General features: G+C 36.8%; 1 protein-coding gene across 1 annotated transcript; it reads left to right on the forward strand.

Moving 5' to 3' along the window:
• Positions 1–13,352: 13,352 nt before the first annotated feature.
• On the forward strand, positions 13,353–17,814 carry dtwd1 (DTW domain containing 1). Its single transcript, XM_062424869.1, has 5 exons — positions 13,353–13,589; positions 15,317–15,632; positions 15,824–15,961; positions 17,096–17,384; positions 17,536–17,814. The coding sequence occupies exons 2-5, from the start codon at positions 15,375–15,377 to the stop codon at positions 17,763–17,765; spliced, it is 915 nt and encodes a 304-aa protein (XP_062280853.1). The 5' UTR covers positions 13,353–13,589; positions 15,317–15,374; the 3' UTR covers positions 17,766–17,814.
• Positions 17,815–17,940: the final 126 nt, after the last annotated feature.

Genomic DNA, 17,940 nt, shown 5'->3' on the forward strand with positions numbered 1-17,940 from the left:
AAAAGCAGAGGACTGATGAGTCGCAAATTGTGTATGATTTCAATCACATATTATTAACAGACACATGTAAACTCATTACCGACATCACGCTCCACTCTTCTCAAGTTGTAGATTAGTTATGTAGTTTTGTCCATAATATGTTGTCAGTTTCATGAGTGAAAACCACAGCACATTAAAATATTCCAGACATCACAAGGTGACACTGAACTGTATATTGAAACTGAATATTTGAAATATCTTCAACTGTTACACAAACTGTAAAGTCACTAGAGTCTACTCAATGTTATTGTTATTTTGAGAAAAATATTATATTTCCTTATAAAAACAGTTATGTAATTTCTTATAAAACAGTCAAAAGTATTACACATTGTCAGGACTATATCCTTTCCCAAAGACGATCTACACCCAGCCAGACGAGGACACCTGTGCGATCAACAGAGATACTGTAAATGTGCTGAAGCAAGCGGGACTTGTCTTTTTTACTGGTGCTCAGAGTACACAAAAAAATAGAGGCACAATAAATAAGATTACAACTGCATGTTTGGTAAAATGTTGTAGGATGATCTGTTTTGATCTGTCTGTCCTCCCTGCATCGTAGACCATACTCTGGTCAAATGCATTGTAGCTGCTCATTGACGCCCTTCTTCATTATCAAGGTGTGATTTTGAATTGCTAAAATATTCTGCTGCTGCCGAAAAGATATCCAGATTAAAATACGAAGTGAACAACATGATAAAAGATTTGTGTTACCAGTTCATTATCCTATGTATTAAAAGATCATGTTTTTCCTGTTAAGACATTCCCATATTTTAGTATATCTAAAACGCAAAATGTAAGCAGCACATACCATGAGGTCCATTTATTTTCCCACACCTAATCAGATACTCATCTTGTCTCAACAACTGACTCACTCTTCACAATATCACTGCAATATCTCATTTAGCATTACAGTACCTTATCATTCATGGTTGTGAGTTAGTTGTTTTATTTATATAAAACAGACGAGTTATAGATATGTGTCTCTTTACCTTACAGTGTGTATTGTTTTACCTGGAACATTTACTGTGCAACTGTTGAAGTAAAGTATTAAAAAGTTGCATTGATGGGTTTTTTTTCACCACTAAGAAGTAAAAGAGTTGACAAAACAAATTCACTGCATGAAACTTATAAAGTTCCTTTGGTAACATACAAACAAACAATTGTTTACTTACACATCCACTAAAAAGGAAATCCATAATGTAATATCCCCACAATTGACAAGCACTTTTCCTAGTTTAGTCTATTTGATATGATAAAGGGTTTACCTTCCTATCTTCAACTTTCAATTGCCATTATCTGCTGCCATGACGTACAACTTGCTTCTTCTCTAATGTAAAAAAGTCACTTAATGCAACTTTAAGCAGAAAATCTGTACATAAACCATGCCTTATTATTCATGTATGAATCCCTAAAAGGTACAAAGCTGGGCAGTGAGTAAGATGAAGAGTGATAAAAACTCAACACTCACTTTAGGAACATACTTTGCAATGCAGTCCAGATTTAAGAAATAAACGTATTTTTACTATTTGTATGCCAACCATTAATATGTAAGGTGAACACAGTTGTTAAATATCTAATTTAGGGTCTTTTTAACGTATAATAAAACAGTATTAAGATAAATGGGTACAAAATGTATGATTTGTTATTTGCAATGTTGATTTTAAAAAGAATATGACTGTTTCAGGACTAGTTCAAATCTAATATTTGAATATCATTTGATAAAATGTTGACTCTTAACTATAATTTGCACAAACCTGCAGAGAAAAGGCCTTATGCATTAAGCAACTGCAGCCTTTCAAACCATGACATTACTGCAGTCCTCTGGAGATATTAAGCAGTCAATTTCCCAGCTTAGCTGATATAATGACAAGATAATCAAATCTGTTGATGTTGTCTTTAAGAAGATTGAATACGCATTGCAAAGAAACATTTGGGAAAACTTTTGTGTCCTTGGACAATCCTAGACACATGATATACACGAATAAAACCACTCAATCAGATAAGAGTGGCTGAGATGTGGTAATACAACTCAGGATAAATCTATTCATTTATGATGGAAGATAAAAATACATCGACATGGTCAAATGTTATATCAATTCCCTCTGAGTTTATATTGTATTGAGTATAAGTGGAGTCTTGTCAGTACAGCAAAATATCGCACACATTTCGGCAGGTTTCCCACACCATATGTCTACACATACAAACATATGCGTGCAGGCACACATGTGTGCACGCACACACCGACAGAGAGCACGAGCTTTACCTTTTGCCTGGGTTCACATCTGGCTTGGAGAACCCCTGTCAGATAAAGACAGTCCAATTGAGAGAGCAAACCCCTGAAATACGTTTGACCCAAACAACATCTGAGCAAGGTGAAGGCTTCTGCCAAGTCACGCAAAGTTAGTCTTAGCAGATAATTTGTAACATGCTCAAAATGTAAACACATTTCGGACTCAAGGCTGTGTATTCCCAGCAGGATGAGGCGAGGCTGAAGCCAAAAAGAATGAGAAAGAACTGTCGTAGATGTGAAGCTGCAGACGTCCAAGAAAAAAGATGCAGCACAGGCATGCCAGACACATAAATTATACTTACAAGGTGTTCCAAGACCTACAGATTTTGTTTAATAAAATGCTCCTGAAATCACAAATCCTTTTTATATTTTTTAAATACTTTTTTTTTCTTTTTACAAAATCTGGGATTCCCGCGCACTTTTCTTAGTCTGTTGTGCATTAGAGTTATCAAACAATAAAATTATAAATCTGACTCTTCTCCTTCCAGTAATGACAAAGAGTTTCATTATAGACCAAAATATTGCTTTTAAAGTCTGTCACTGAATGTATGCAAGTTGATTGTTTAAACAGTGTGTATAAGTGGGCATTTACCAATGGGTAGTTACTTATCAGATGTACTTGTTGCTTATGTAATAAATATTAGTTATTATAAAGTTGATCCAATTACAAAAAATGTAACATGAGTTTAGAGCAGCGTTATTGTTTACATGTTTGTATGTCTTCACTTCTTTTTCCGCAAAAAGCAGCTAAAGAGCTACTGTGTAGTTTGATGGACCTCTGGGGATAAATAATGACTCTATGACTGTGATTCAATATTCTTCGCAATGCTTTAGAACAATAGTATTATATTTGCATTTGTGTGGAAGCATGACGCAGAGAACCACATGTGTCCAACATTACAAACAACATGTGCAGACAAGGGCAAAATCTACGGGGAGTTTGATGGAAGGCTGTTAACAACACTGCTGGGAAGGATGGAACGAGACAAACAGAGAGGGGGAGCAAGAGAAAGCCAGGCAAGTGAAGATGAACAGGGAGGGAGGCTGGGGAGTCTCGTGCGATGTGGAGAGGTGGTCTTGGGGCAGCGGGAGAAAGGGGAGGCCCTGAGGGGGAGGGGGAGCACGCAGCTGAACTTGATACATTTCAGGGCCGTAAACCTTCATTTCCCCATAGGAAATCTGTGGTTATGCAACCTAGGGAATTCTGTGTTTGCAGCCCTTAGCACGGAATACCCAGAACGCCAGATCATTGTGAAAGAGGGTCTGGACCTCCAGCAAATAACCACAGTATCACACTTTCCCTGACAGTGAATTCAATCCACACAGAGAAATAATAGGTTGTAATGAAGAGCATGTGTATAATTACCTAAAACATTTAAGACTTGAAAGACCACTCAATTAGTCCGTGACTACAAAGTACACCATGAAATTGAAGTAAAAAAGACAACTGGCACTGCTGGCATACATCGGCCAATTTAACTATATTCAGAAACTATCTTGGACTACCATCAAATAAAACATCTGTCTCAAATGTCCATTTACAGCTCTAAAGATAATAATAACAGTGTGTAGTAATGATACTTTATTATTATGGCTAATGCCAATATCAAAATTTGACAGTTAAAAAAAATCTGACAATAATATATTGTAATTAATGATAAACATAAAGTTAACAGACATTACTGATGAGGAACCCTTAAATTTGGTTATTAAAAAGTACAGAATGAGATTTTACAGGTGGCAAAATAAACTTGTAAGTGGTCTATGGTGGAAGAACTGGAGACAAAATCTGCTCACACATATCTTTTGTGCACAGCAATTTCTTGGCTAAATTCATACAACCTGCAACTAATAATACTAATAATACACTTTACAATTTCAAACGTTAACTTTCTTAATGTGTCCCTGTCTATTAAAACTGTTGCACGTTGTCATTTGACGTTGTAGTATGACAGGTATAATTCCAGTTTAATGGTCGATCATTTCTCACAAAGTCTTAAATATAACAATCACTTATTGGGATTTCAACATATGGACATTAGAGATTGTTTTTTGTCCATTCTGCACCACCAGAGATCTATTAAAGTTCACCAAAACATAGTCAACTCTACAGGTAGCGCCATACAGTTTGGAACAGAATAAGAGGATCTGTCAGTGGTTTGTGGTCAACACAGACAGATTCAAACAAACAGATGCATGCCCATAGACACCCTTACATGCTTAACCAACAGCCCGAAATGAATTTGTGATTTCAAATTGTCTTCAAACTTATCACCACTCTGGTTTTTAGTATGTTAAACTTGTACATGTGTCCCAATTTCAAACATATAATTTGGAAAGTGAAAAAAGTTCCATAGGATTTTCTATAAATGTTTGTTTGCAAGCCAATGTATGCATATACCTACAGTAATGTGTTTACGTGTCAGTTTTCAATGCAATTTTATGTCCATAGCATTAAGGTGCTCCATTGCGTCACAGTTTCAAAACTGTCTTTCATAAGAAAGCTTGACAATAGCTTTACCCCTGAAACTGTCTTCAGCATGTCATAAAGGAGGCACAGTACTTTTACTTAGCTTAGCAAATGTAACGTTATCTCAAGGGTCACGTCTTTAAATGACACACATATCTTTATACTCGGTAAAGACACCCAACTCTGACCCCTTATGAATCTGTCTGCCTTTAAATCCGTCTCCCATGTTTATAGTCCTTCAGAGGGATTACAAAGCTTATTCATTCCAGTAAGGAAAGGACGGAGAACATTGTGTGCATTAGAGGGGATGATGCATTGTCTCTTTAGCACTGTACGCAGCAGTGTGATCCAGCTGTTGGGAAATTGTGCATTGCAACCACAAATGCAGCAAGAGAGTAACCTGTCAACCTCCAACTACTGGATCATAAATTGCTCTCAAAATAACATAGGGACATCACAGTAAGTAATAATTAAATACGGCTATACTCAAATAGATAGATATCAAAGTCATATGACGCATTGTCCACCATGCTGGAAAGATATATTTGATACAGAGGATACTTTGTTAGGTTGTGGGGCTAATACTCGGTCAGTTGCTTATCTCTCCAATGAATATTATGTCAACTCCACTACTGACGATCATCAGCTCCCTCTACCTTCAGGATACTAAGAAACTAAACAGAGCACATAGCACTCAGTTCAAGTATGCATCACATTCTTCCTGTTTTGAAATGTCTGTAACTATTGCATTAACAGAAGAGTGCCGGTGTTTGTTAGCAAAATGTTTGAACCCCCACTGACACATTATGACTTCTGGACTGGAGCTACGTTGTACCAAATGTGCCTAAGCCCAATGAAAATTATTAACAGCACGGTCTGCGGATTATCCAGAGATCAGGGAATGGGGATATTGTTTCTGGAAAGACAGGCCAGTATTATGTCAAATGTAATTATTCAGTGTTTTGATCAGCACAAAATATTTTGGTTTCCCCTCCAATGGAAGTGGCTGTTTCAAAAGGCAGAAGTCACAAAACCTCTGCAAGTGAAACCAAAACTTTTTTCCTTGGCTCGATACCACTACAGAAAAGTGAGAAACTGTTTTGTGATTTGGGTGGACTGACCATTAAAATGTTTTATATTTCATTATTCTTTTGTAGCACTTAAGGAGGTATAAATTTCAAACTTTGGCCCGTTGTATTTTAAATTTGCTTTCAAACATATGTTATTGGTGCTTCTTTTGGAAAGTTTTTAACTTGGCTTTAAGTTCACCTGAGTAAAAACCAGTCTGGGTGTTAGGAGGTTAATTTACATGTACACGCACATAGGAACACATACATTGTCCAAAAACGCACTGGAGCACATCTCATCATGAGCAGAGTTTCTCTCTTTGTACTCATCTCCTGCTGCTATAGCGAGCCAACGTGAAGTTCTTGTTCTTCCATGAAAAAAGTTTCTGTTCTCTTCAATTCAAATGTCACATTATGTCAAATATGGAAAATCTTTCAGTCTGAGAAACTCAGTAGGTATGTATCATTAGTGTTTGGTTATTTGAGATCCAAATGTCTCCAGGTTTGCAGGATATCTCTTAAAGCTGTCATCTTGTCACTCTTTTGATTCAGGGAATGTTCAATAAAATAGACTTGAATAGACTGCCTTGGCCAAGCGGCCTGGATATATTGTACCTGAAAGAGTGTAATTCAGACATTTGATTTTTATTTAGCCTTTGTCTCACTGTAGAGGAAAATAATTTATCTCGAACAGTTACGTTAAACAAACATTTATGAAACGTAGACAGTTTGTTTTGTCCTTCTTCTGCGTTAGACTAAACAGAAAAACGAGGCAGAATAAACTCATTTTAATGATGAGACGTGTCTGTAACAGTCAGTCCATTCATATTTGATTCAGGCTGATGCAACACAATGTGAATCAAGAGGACTACAATGCAATAAAAGATAATCTGAAAATCTTGTCAGTGGAATTTAAATCTGCCCATTTAAGAAATTCTATAAAGGTTTCAAGTGCAGAGACAACTGAACATGTGGAGAATGAATCATCAGAAGATATCTTTAAGCATGGCCACATATTAGTAGAGAAGACACAAAAATAGGCTTCATACAGCCTGCAGAGATGGCAGGAAAAACTGGTGTGAATAATATGACTAATATCGATCAACCGATTCACTGCCACGATTCTCAAAGCAACCTGGCACGCTATAGACATTTGGCAGATTCCTGATTGTTTTGAATCTAATATAACAGACACTGAAAGGTCTCATTCGATACACATCTGTTTGCCATGCAAGTCTGCATGCGATTGTCTGTTTCATAAAAAGTGTGACAGCTCAGGTATCTTTGAAATTTGAGATAAAACAATCTGTTTTACATCACTACAAGCCCATATGGCTTTGGAAAAGACTAATATATTGTACACTTGTTTTCCTTAAACTACTCTTTTAGGTTTTGATGAGCCCTGCTGTGGAAATATCATCTGTGAAACGGACATTTTGCTAATGTAACATGAGTTTAATGGGTGCCAGGTTCTTAGATTATAATGATTGTTTGCAGAACATCCAAGAATGTTCAACTATAATATGGTGAAATTATTGTCTTATGATCAGACTGAATTGCCATTTGGTTTCACATCAATATTCATTTTCATTCATTCGATTTGATAGCTGAGCTCAGCTGAGCTGAGCTGGGATGCAATTCAAAGGTCTGGAACAAGGCTAGTGAAACATTCAAACTCAATACTGTATAAACAAAATAGGAAATCAGAGTAGGAAGAAGCTTCACTTTCAATACCAGTACAATGATACATTTACAATGACTGCACCAACTGTTGCAAAAGCTCCAATAAAGCTCCAATAAAGCTCCAAAATCTGAGATTTTTGGAAAGAAAGCAAGTTAATTTAAGAGATTTTTATTTTGAAGATATCCCATATTTGAGTTTTCACAGGATAGTGTATTGTTGTTGATGATATCCCCCCACTAATGTGTTTTTTCAAATTATGATTAGAAAAACAGATATAACCAAGCTCAAGGATTTAATTATTATGCTTTTCCCCAAACAGTAAGCTAACATTAACACAATGAAATGACATGTTTTTAATGAAATACTTTATATTAATTTTGAAACACATAAATACTGTACATAGATTTTTCCTTAATTTAGTGATATAACTATATTGTTAGCAAGCTGCTTACGGTACCTTCATCGGTAACATGATACGGTTCCCTGATATTAGTGCTAGTTGACCAGTTTGAACACTATCACTGAAGGAACAAATAGCTCAACAAATAGTGGTGGTCAGAACTAGCTAACTCAGACTTATCAGTTTAACGATTGCCATGTTCACTCTAACTGCACCAATAACTGCACATGAAGATGATGCTTAGCAACCATGGTTGGAAAAAGGCAGACTTTTTAAATACTTGATTAAACAATTATTTAGTAGCTGGCAGAGAGACAGACAGGAAACAGGGAGAGAGAGAGGGGAATGACCTGCAGCAAAGGTCCCTGGCCAGATTTGAACCAGGGGACGCTGCAATTACGTGGCATGCACTCTAACCAGTCGACCACCAGGGCGCTCCATTTTTCACAAATCTTTAAAGTGAACCCAGCTGTCAAACACTTACAAACCTTGCAATTTATTAAAGTATTTCAAATGCACATCATCACAACATTCTTCTGATATAACTTTGCTATGACAGTCATTTACAGTAGGTTTGTACTGTGGCGTACCTAGAGGTGAACTGGTCACACACAGTGATGGTACATAATCAACATATTAAGCAACTTTGTTTATAACAGCAGAGTTATAAGGAGCACTGCCATGAGGTGGTATCAACCCATAGCCTTGCAGTCTAACAAGAAAAGCTGACCACAGAGACAGCAGGGGATCCCTGAAATGCTGAGCACAAATTCACATTTTGTTGAGGAAAAACTGATTTGCTTAAAACAAAGCTTCTAGCTCAGAGATTTATATATTATTAGTGGCAGCAGGACTTGCTGAGCATGAGGAAATACAATATGTGCGCAAAGTGAGAAACAGAATCTGTAAGTTTAAGAAATGGGAGTGTGAGGAGACCGAGAGACCACAGCCTGCATTGCAGGCAATGAGAGATCCCTATCAATTAAGGTTTAGATCTCAAAAACTGTAACTCCGGTAGGAAATGTATTTACATTTTGACAGAGAGGTGGCTAGCAACATTTACAGATAACAGGTATGATATGTGCCTGAGGAGTTAAAACTGGGGGATACTTATTTTGTTCTTAAATTGCTCCAAAAGTACAAAAGATAACACATTACAGAATACAGTGTTGACAATTCAAAGTTTTGTGAATGTTTTAAAGTTTAAATGGGATCTGTAGGATAAGGGATGTAGAAGAAGTTGAGTTCCAAAGTGACTTGCAGCATTCCTCCCATAGGCTGCCATTATAAATATGACATTTAGAAAATAAATATAAAAATGCTGGAATATGATAAAAACAAAAGAATAGTAGCGCATATCTTCTGCATGAGCTGCACAGTTTGACTTTTGAATGTTCTTTCTCGCACAAGGTAGCGTATCAGTTGAAAAGGTCCAAAAAAAATACGGAGTGTGGAATAATAAAAATAATATGTAGGTGGAAAAATAAAGAACAGGAAGAATAAAGAGCAAAGAAGACTTAATTGTGATTGCTCTCTGTGCCCCAGACGTGGAAACACTGGCATTTCCTATTGATGGCAAAGCAACAATCAGACAGGCAAGCTTCCATAAGTCTGGTATTGGGCCTGCCAAAATATCATTAGGTACCGGCATTAAGATTGGACACATTACAAGCCAAGAACTTTTATAAAACTCAATGGGAAATCCATCAGGACCAGGTGATTTTCCATTAGGGACTGGCTGAATTGAATCCCAAACTTCCTCTTGGGTGACTGTTGCATTTAACTTAGCTCAATCCTCTGAGAGAAAAGGCAGACAAATATTATCTAAATAAGAAGAGAGCAGTATACAGGGCATTATAACATTCTTTAATAGTATCAGTGATCATATGTGGACCATGAGTAACAGTAACTTGAGATGTCTTTACAATTATTGAATTGTTTTGTTTAACTTATAGGTTAGTAAATGTTCCAATTTCCAAATGTATAGTAATTTTGTTTGGATAAAAGCTGTATATATTGAGTGTGATCCATATTTTGTTTTGTCTTGGCGCAGGTCAGGGATTTCAGATTGTTAGGTGATTGTTTATCTTGCTCTTTTATGCTCCGCACTTCTTCTAAACTTTTCCTCTTACTATCCAATATGTATTTATTCATTTATTTTTTGGCGTAAGAAATAAGGTAGCCACATAAAGTAACTTAAGCTGCATCAGATATAATAGCAGGTGAAACAGGAGAATGTTTGTTCTCACGCCAAAATTGTGAAAAAATGTTCCTGAATATATGTTATGAACAAAATGTATCACTATTCAGAAATGACAAGTTGAGCCGCCAGAGTGGTTTTCGGGGGATATTAGATTTTAACTTGACATCTTAATACACAGAAGCATGCGCAGAGAGTACAATGGAATCAATACTGCATGACTGGATAGCTTGCATGAAGGTTTTGGATTTTTAAAAAGTAACTTTAGTCTAGAGTAAGAGTTATAGGGGTTGGAGTGAAATGTATAGTTCATGGCTTTCGGATGTAACTCACTCCATGCATGTATTAAACCAGTGTCATTACATGAACTATTAAGAATATGGGAAGGAGAGGAGGATCTGTCCACGATTGGGTTCATTATAAAGCTGAAAAGAAAGGAAGAAAGAAAGAAGAAAACCTCAGCCCTTACAGTACCAACGGAATATTAATATCATACATTTTATAAATTCAGGTGAATCTATATTTGGGCTGTACTGTATATGTTGAGAACAGTAATACGTTGACCTAAAAGTGAGCCTGTCACAACGATAAATCTGATTTAATTTTATTAAGCTTTTTTTTTAAGCATTGCTATAGAAATCTTTTGCTTTTTTAAGTGAGTTTGATTTTTTTCCTTTAATTACGTATTGTTACTCCTCAGCATTCCAAGTGATAAATCTGAGATCATAAGGTCCAGAGTAAAGGTGCAGATATGAATAATGGTAATCAATTAAAGCTGGTTGTGAGTAACGAAAGACCATAAAAGGACCCACATGTTCATGTACAAAAAAATCTAACTGAAAACTGCGCAATTTTTAATGAAACACAGGCCAATGGCAGCATTGACCTGGGGGTCGTGATAAACAAGTGATTTTCATGAAACACAGGCTGTTGTTGTTGATTTAAGACAAAAAGTAAAATAATTAAAACAGAAAAGTTAAACAACTAGGAAAATTAAAGAGAAAAAAATAGAGCAAAGAAAGGTTTGAAAATAAAAAAACAAAAAAAAATTAAACAAAGCATAAAGATAAAACTGAGAACAAGAAAGGAAAAAACAAAGGGTAAAAGCAAAGCAAAAAACTGAAAAGGAGTCAAAAAGAAAGGGACAAACAAAAAAGAAAGGGACAAACAAACTAGTAAAAACAAAAAAAGAAAAGGAGAAAAAAAGAGGAAAATCCCCCATATAAAAACAAAGCAAAATAAAAAATAAAAAAAAAGAATAAATAAGAAGAAAGGAAAAAATAAATAAAGGAAACACAAAGCAAAAAGCTCCAGCTACAAGATTATGACCTGGATGTCATTTTACCTGCCCACACACACAGTCCATCTGACTTCCCCTTACACTAACCTGCCTCCTTTCACAGGATTCATGTTGGTGACACTCTGATCTCGGCTCTACTGACAGAAGAAACTGCTGCTCCGAGATGGGAGAGAAACAAAGGGACATTGTGGGTAAGTGGTTAAGGATTGGCTGGATGGCATTTCAATAAGAAGAGATCAATTAAAAGTGAATAGCAATGTTTATTATGATCAGCAACACAGAGATTTTGGCTATTACACTCTGTCGATGAAAAGGTACCTTCATAAGTGTATAATGAAGCTGCTGGTGGTGGATTGGAGCCAGCAGATGGTTGATGGATCTTAGACCTAGATGGGTCTCTCTGGGCAACATGGATGCCATGGTGACGATGGGGAGGAGATGGGTTGCAAGATTGTAGGTTTGAAACAAAGATTGCAGAATTGCAATTATTAAGTTTTATTAGAGAGCTCATTGGTCGGGTGTGGTGACACATCAGGAGTGAGAATGAAAGGATTTTGACAGCGTAGGAAAGTGGAAGGGATGGAGAAATAGATAAGGAGAGATCAAATGAAAGTGAATAACAATGTTTATTATGATAAACAACAAAGATTTTGGCGTTTAGACTGTTGATGTGAGGCGTACTGAAAGTATAGGCCCTTATGAAGATAGGAGACAAGACGCCCCAAATTAAATCAAAGCATTCTTACTATGCTGAGGATAATTAAATTGTGAGAGGGTATGATACATGTAAGGTTGGCTGAATGGTTATGGAAAAAACTGAGACAAAAATCCAGTATGCAGTCCAGGTGTATTTATTTATTTATCAGTGGAAACCAGAAATCCCGTGCAGTAATATATACAGTGCAGGCCTGGCAAAAAGTAAAAAAACAAACAAACAAAAAAAACAGAACAAAATAACTAAATGCAAAAACTGTGGAAGACAAAGAAAAAGCTCAGCTCTGCACTAGGCCATGGCCCTTTAACGCTGGGGCCCTAGCAGCTCTCCACACTGGCTTCAGACAACTGGCAACAAAAAAAAAAACAGAACTCCAGCCTCTTTTTTTTATATATCCACTGGGTCCTTACTAAGAGACATTAATTTATATTTGGTAATCAATATCTCACAAGAGATTAACACCTGGTCCACAAAATACTCAAATAATTATAATTGGATCATACAACTAAAATCACCCCTGCAACTCTACCATACTTGGCACCTTTCCTTTGGGAACCCCTCCTGTATGGTTTGACAGAGGGGTTCAAGTCCAGCAGAGGAGAAACAGGTTACAAACAATTAGTCTTAATTAGTTTTGCTAATTGAAAAGAATTGTGGTCATCTTTATGTGATCCTATATATGATTTAAGTTCAACAGACATATTCTTTTGTTTTCCATTTGTTTCCATAAGTTGGAAGTGACAGCAGGCAGAGAAAAATGCTCTGTGGTTTCAATATCTATGTTGTAAAATGAACAGACATTACTTTCAATTTTTAATGTCAGTCTTTCACTAGAAGAATATGTATATCATGAATTTATCTAACATAAATTTCTTTATGTTTAAGTAATGTGGTATCATTTAAGAATTCCGGTTTAAATCGTATTACTTTGGTACTTTCACTAAAATCATAAACTCTGTTGAACTGGTAAGTAACTGGTCAACGTCTGTCTAATCAGACTGTTGTTACATTTTTATCAAAGCATTTGAAATCTGCAATTTACAGTTTTTGGCAACTTTAATATTGAATTTGTACTTACAACCCTGTAAAATCACTGCGGTGCTTGTTTACGTTGTCTGCAACCATGGCAACGGGCAGAGTGCTGTTTCCGCTCACACGGAGCTGCACTTCCGGCGCAGAAGAAGACACTCATGCTGTTTTGTATCATTTAGCACAAAAGTTACACACCGCTAGTCACGTTTTATTCATCCTGATTGTGTTATGTGAGAAGTTTGTCGACCACGCTACATGGTGGATAACGTATTGCCTGCAATTCAACTGAACTGCACCGACGTTTGTTTAATTTTTGCCTTTGATATTAGCTAAACCAAACACTATGATCTGTGTGTGTGGCTGCTAGCTGACTACGGGATGTTAAACATGTGGTAAGCTGAAGTTCACCTTTACTGTTAACATTAAACAGTAGCCGTGCAAGCTGGTACTAATTCAAGCTACAGGCAAACATTCTGCAGAGAAATGCTACGCATATAAACTAACAATTGCGTGTTGTGCTGTTGAAATGCTACAAATGCTAATTGCTGAGTTAGTTATATTTAGGTCTCAGTCAGTCAATAACTTTCTCACTTATACGTGCTACGTTTTAGTTAAAAGCAACTGTCTTTCTACTGTCTAGTACCAGTACAGCAGTGTAAAATACTCCATTATACTGCATGAAGGTCCTGCATGAAAAATCCTTTTAAAGTGAAAGTACATAGGTCTTACCATCAAAATGTAGATAAAGTATTGCAGTAAAAATAATGTTATTGATACTGAAGCATCAGCGTGAAAGCTGCTGGAGGTGGAGCTAGTTTGAACTACTTTCTATACAGTTAGATAGTTTTGTCCAGTGGTTCCCAACCTAGGGGTCGAGGCCCCTCAAAAGGGTCACCAGAAAAATCGGAGGGGTCGTGAGATGATTAATGGGAGAGGAAAGAAGAAAAAACAAAGTTCTGATTCAAAAAATCTGGTTTTAGTTTTTGGACTTTTTCTGTAATGTTTGATTTTATGAATATTATATGAAATATTGGATCGTTTGAGCATTTACCGAAATGAAACCATGTGAGAAGTTTAGAGGGAGAAATCACTATTTGGTGGAGCTGTTAACAACTCATAGACATCTGAAATGTGACCCCAACTACACACTGCTTTTTGTAAGATGTCAAAAGCCAAAAAGTTTGGAAACCACTGGTTTCATCTTTAACTATATGTTGTTTTTTAAAAGCTTGATATTTGATATATTAACCACTGTGTCAAATCAAAGCTGCCAAATAAAGTAGAAGGTAGCATAAAATGGAAATGCTCAGTCAGAGTAAAGTACCTAAAAACTGTGCTTATGTACAGTACTTGAGTAAATGTGCTTTCCAGCTACTCTCCACCTGTCGTTAATACCATAGTTCTAGTTCAAGTCTCTGTTTCCTCAGCACTGCTGTCTGTAGATCAAATGAAGTGTTTCAGTAACTCTATAATATTGTAATAGTTAGGTGGGAATGTTGAATTTATCAGGTACTGCAAACAATGAGTAAAAGGACAAATTCAAAACAATGATCAAAATAGGGACTTTATTCAGAAAATCTGCGCCAAAAATCATGCTCATAAAACCATATTTGCAACCTACACTCAAACATATTAGCCAGTTAAAACTTAATTCTTAGAAAGTCTTTTGATTGAGGTGTTTTATGAAAGCAGATACTGAATTTATAAGTCTGAGTTAATCAGGCAGCTCATCATTTCTGAGGTGCCCTTACGCTAAAAGTTTGTGATATGAGACTAGATTTTATGTGGAGTTTTAGTTACTTTACTTGATTGCTGTGAAGCCTCATTACCAGGAAAAGACCTGACTATTACCAGAAAGTAAGACACATCATATCATACAATGACTAAAATCCTAGACTTGATCTTATCTCATCATATTATATAAATATAGTCATTATCTCACTACTCCAGTCATCTGCCTGAAAGAAAAAGTCCACTGAATGACCTTTTTTAATAATAACACCTTGTTTGTTTAATGGGTTTTCCACATTATTTTGTCCCTCTCATTCAGAGTTATGTAAATGTTGGATTATTTCCTTCTGCTAATATTTACATCATTTGTTTTGTCATTCTCGTTCAGCTCTGACTGTTGGGTCTGCATTCTTCAGCACTGATCTTTCAACATTTAAAGAACAAGCATGAGCAGTCTGGATCAAGAACAGCGTCTCCATCCTCCATGCCGTGACAAAACAACAGTCTCCAGTGATTCATCAGACATTCATGAGCTTGCCAAGCAGCCTCTCCAAGGTCTAAAATTGGCATCACATGCAGAGCTGGAGAAAGCACAGCAGAGGGGCAGGTTGAAGTGCGCTAAATGTGGGGGATCAAGGATGTTCTTCTGCTACACATGCTGCTCATTAGTGGGTGTCAGCATAGAAGAAATCCCCTTAATCAAGGTCAGTGAGAGGTTAAGATTCATTGATTGTTCTTTTAGAGCTGCTCTTTACAGACCTACTGTAATAGCAGCATCTTTGTGGTAGAAAACATTAAGTCATTTCTTTTATGTAAGAAATATAAAAGAATTTCACATGGCATGGTTGAAATTTAAGTGTCTGCTTGGCCTGAATGTATACTGTGTTGTGCTTAGCTTCCTGTCAAGATAGACATCATCAAGCACCCCAATGAGACAGACGGCAAGAGCACTGCAATTCATGCCAAGATCCTCGCACCCAATGATGTCACCATATACACTTACCCCTGCATACCTGAATATGAAAAGGAAAAGGTGAGTTAATAATTTTTTTTAAAACAAGGTAGAGTCCATCTAACTTCGTATTTCTGCTGCTTATTTTTTTTTCTTATTTTACTGAACATTGGCTTGCTACTTCATGTTTTCAGCTCCAGGTTTAAAAGATGTTCATCTGGGGTTTATCCATTGTCATCAAACTTTATTGACATGATTTTATTCACTTATGTTGTACAGATTTTGATTCATGTTTTGATACAGTTACTATCCACTAAAGTCACATTGTTATTTAAGTAAATAAATGGTAACTGTGCTTTAAGTATTCCTGTATTTTTTGTTGAAGAATCTATTTTGGATTTTGATCCTTATACAATCTTTTTATGAAGAAATGTGGCATTGGTTATAGATTTTGAAAATTGAGTCAACTGCTGTGACTTGATAAGAATATAGAATTATATTGTAATTTGACCTTTATTTTGCATAGCCTTAAACCTGCAGGGCAGAACTTTTGTGTGAGTTGAACTACATCACTACTGTTACGGCTGTGAAACGGTGGACGAATTGTTTTGAGCGTCACAACTCTTACTAAATGACTTGTTTTCACTATGAGAATTTGGTCCATTTATTCTGAAGACATTTAGAAAGTCTGGAAGAGCCACACAATTCATTATTTTATCCTTCAAGTTAGCAGAGGGCTGAACTGAAAGCTAGTCAGCTTGTTCCGGTGGAATGGGCGCCCTTCAGTCCTGGCAAACCAGTTATTGCTGGTTGATGTAAAATGCAACACTACTGGTGCGCTAGCGTGGGAATGTTGCTGCAGACACCAGATCAAAACCTCTGATATACTGTGAAATACACACAGATTTACCTGGCATGATAGGCTTAATCAGCATTGTGTGAACTCATTTGGTTAAGACTTGAATGTAACAGACATAAATGTATATGTAAAGGTCTCATACTCCTTACTTAAGTGGTTAAGTTGTGTATGCTCATTGAGGTTGTGACATTTTTAAACTTTTTTTCCATCTTGCTTTTTAATCCATTTTATTCAATTGAATCATCTCATCTTCTGTTTTCCTTTGCTCAGTGCTTCCTAAATAGAAACAACCTTTTTCTACTCTGGGTTGGTGTGATTGTGTTCCACTCTGAATCTTGTCTGTCTGCTCTCTCTAGGTAGTGTTGGTGTTCCCTGGTCCACAGGCAGTCACAGTGCAAGACATGATTCAGTGTTTGCTTGACAGGACTGACAGCAGGTCACATGACTTCTCTGATGGACCCTGCCTAAAGAGGCTGAAAAATGAGGAAGCTCATTATACCACACACAGTGCAGAGGACCCAGGGTCAGGGACCCCAGATGAGGCAACGAGCCCGGAGTCAAGGGTGTATCCCCTCCAGAGGGTGGTCTTCATCGACAGCACATGGAACCAAACCAACAAGATCAGCACAGATGAGAGACTGCAAGGTAATCATGAAAGATTGCATATGTGCAGCTTTTCAAAGGCCCCTGCTGTTGGAGATTATTAGGGGCAACTTTACTTCACCCACAACACTGTTTAACATTACCTCATTCTGCATTCTTGCGTGTATTCTGACTGACATGTGCTCTCCTTCAGATTTGCTCAAGGTAGAGCTGAAGATGAGGAAAACATGTTTCTGGCGCCGTCAGAAGGGCAAACCAGACTCTTACCTCGCTACTATTGAAGCCATTTACTATTTCTTCAAGGACTTCCACGAGAACTGCCTTGCTCAGGAGTACACAGGAGAGTACGATAACCTTCTGTTCTTCTACACCTACCTGCATTCAGTTGTCAACAAAGCCAAGATCTCAGCTGGAAAGTGTTGAAGAATGCTATGAGGAAGCACTGAAATAAAGTTATCAGTTATGAACTGTAGCTGAAGAGCCGAGTTTTTGTATGTCAAGTTTCATCTTATGATTTATATTTTATCTTGTAAGGGAATCTGACATCTATAGTACCAGTACAACATTTTGGAAATGCCTTCCCATTCACCTGAATGAG

Source organism: Scomber scombrus, chromosome 1, assembly GCF_963691925.1.
Source record: "Scomber scombrus chromosome 1, fScoSco1.1, whole genome shotgun sequence".
Taxonomy (NCBI): domain Eukaryota; kingdom Metazoa; phylum Chordata; class Actinopteri; order Scombriformes; family Scombridae; genus Scomber; species Scomber scombrus.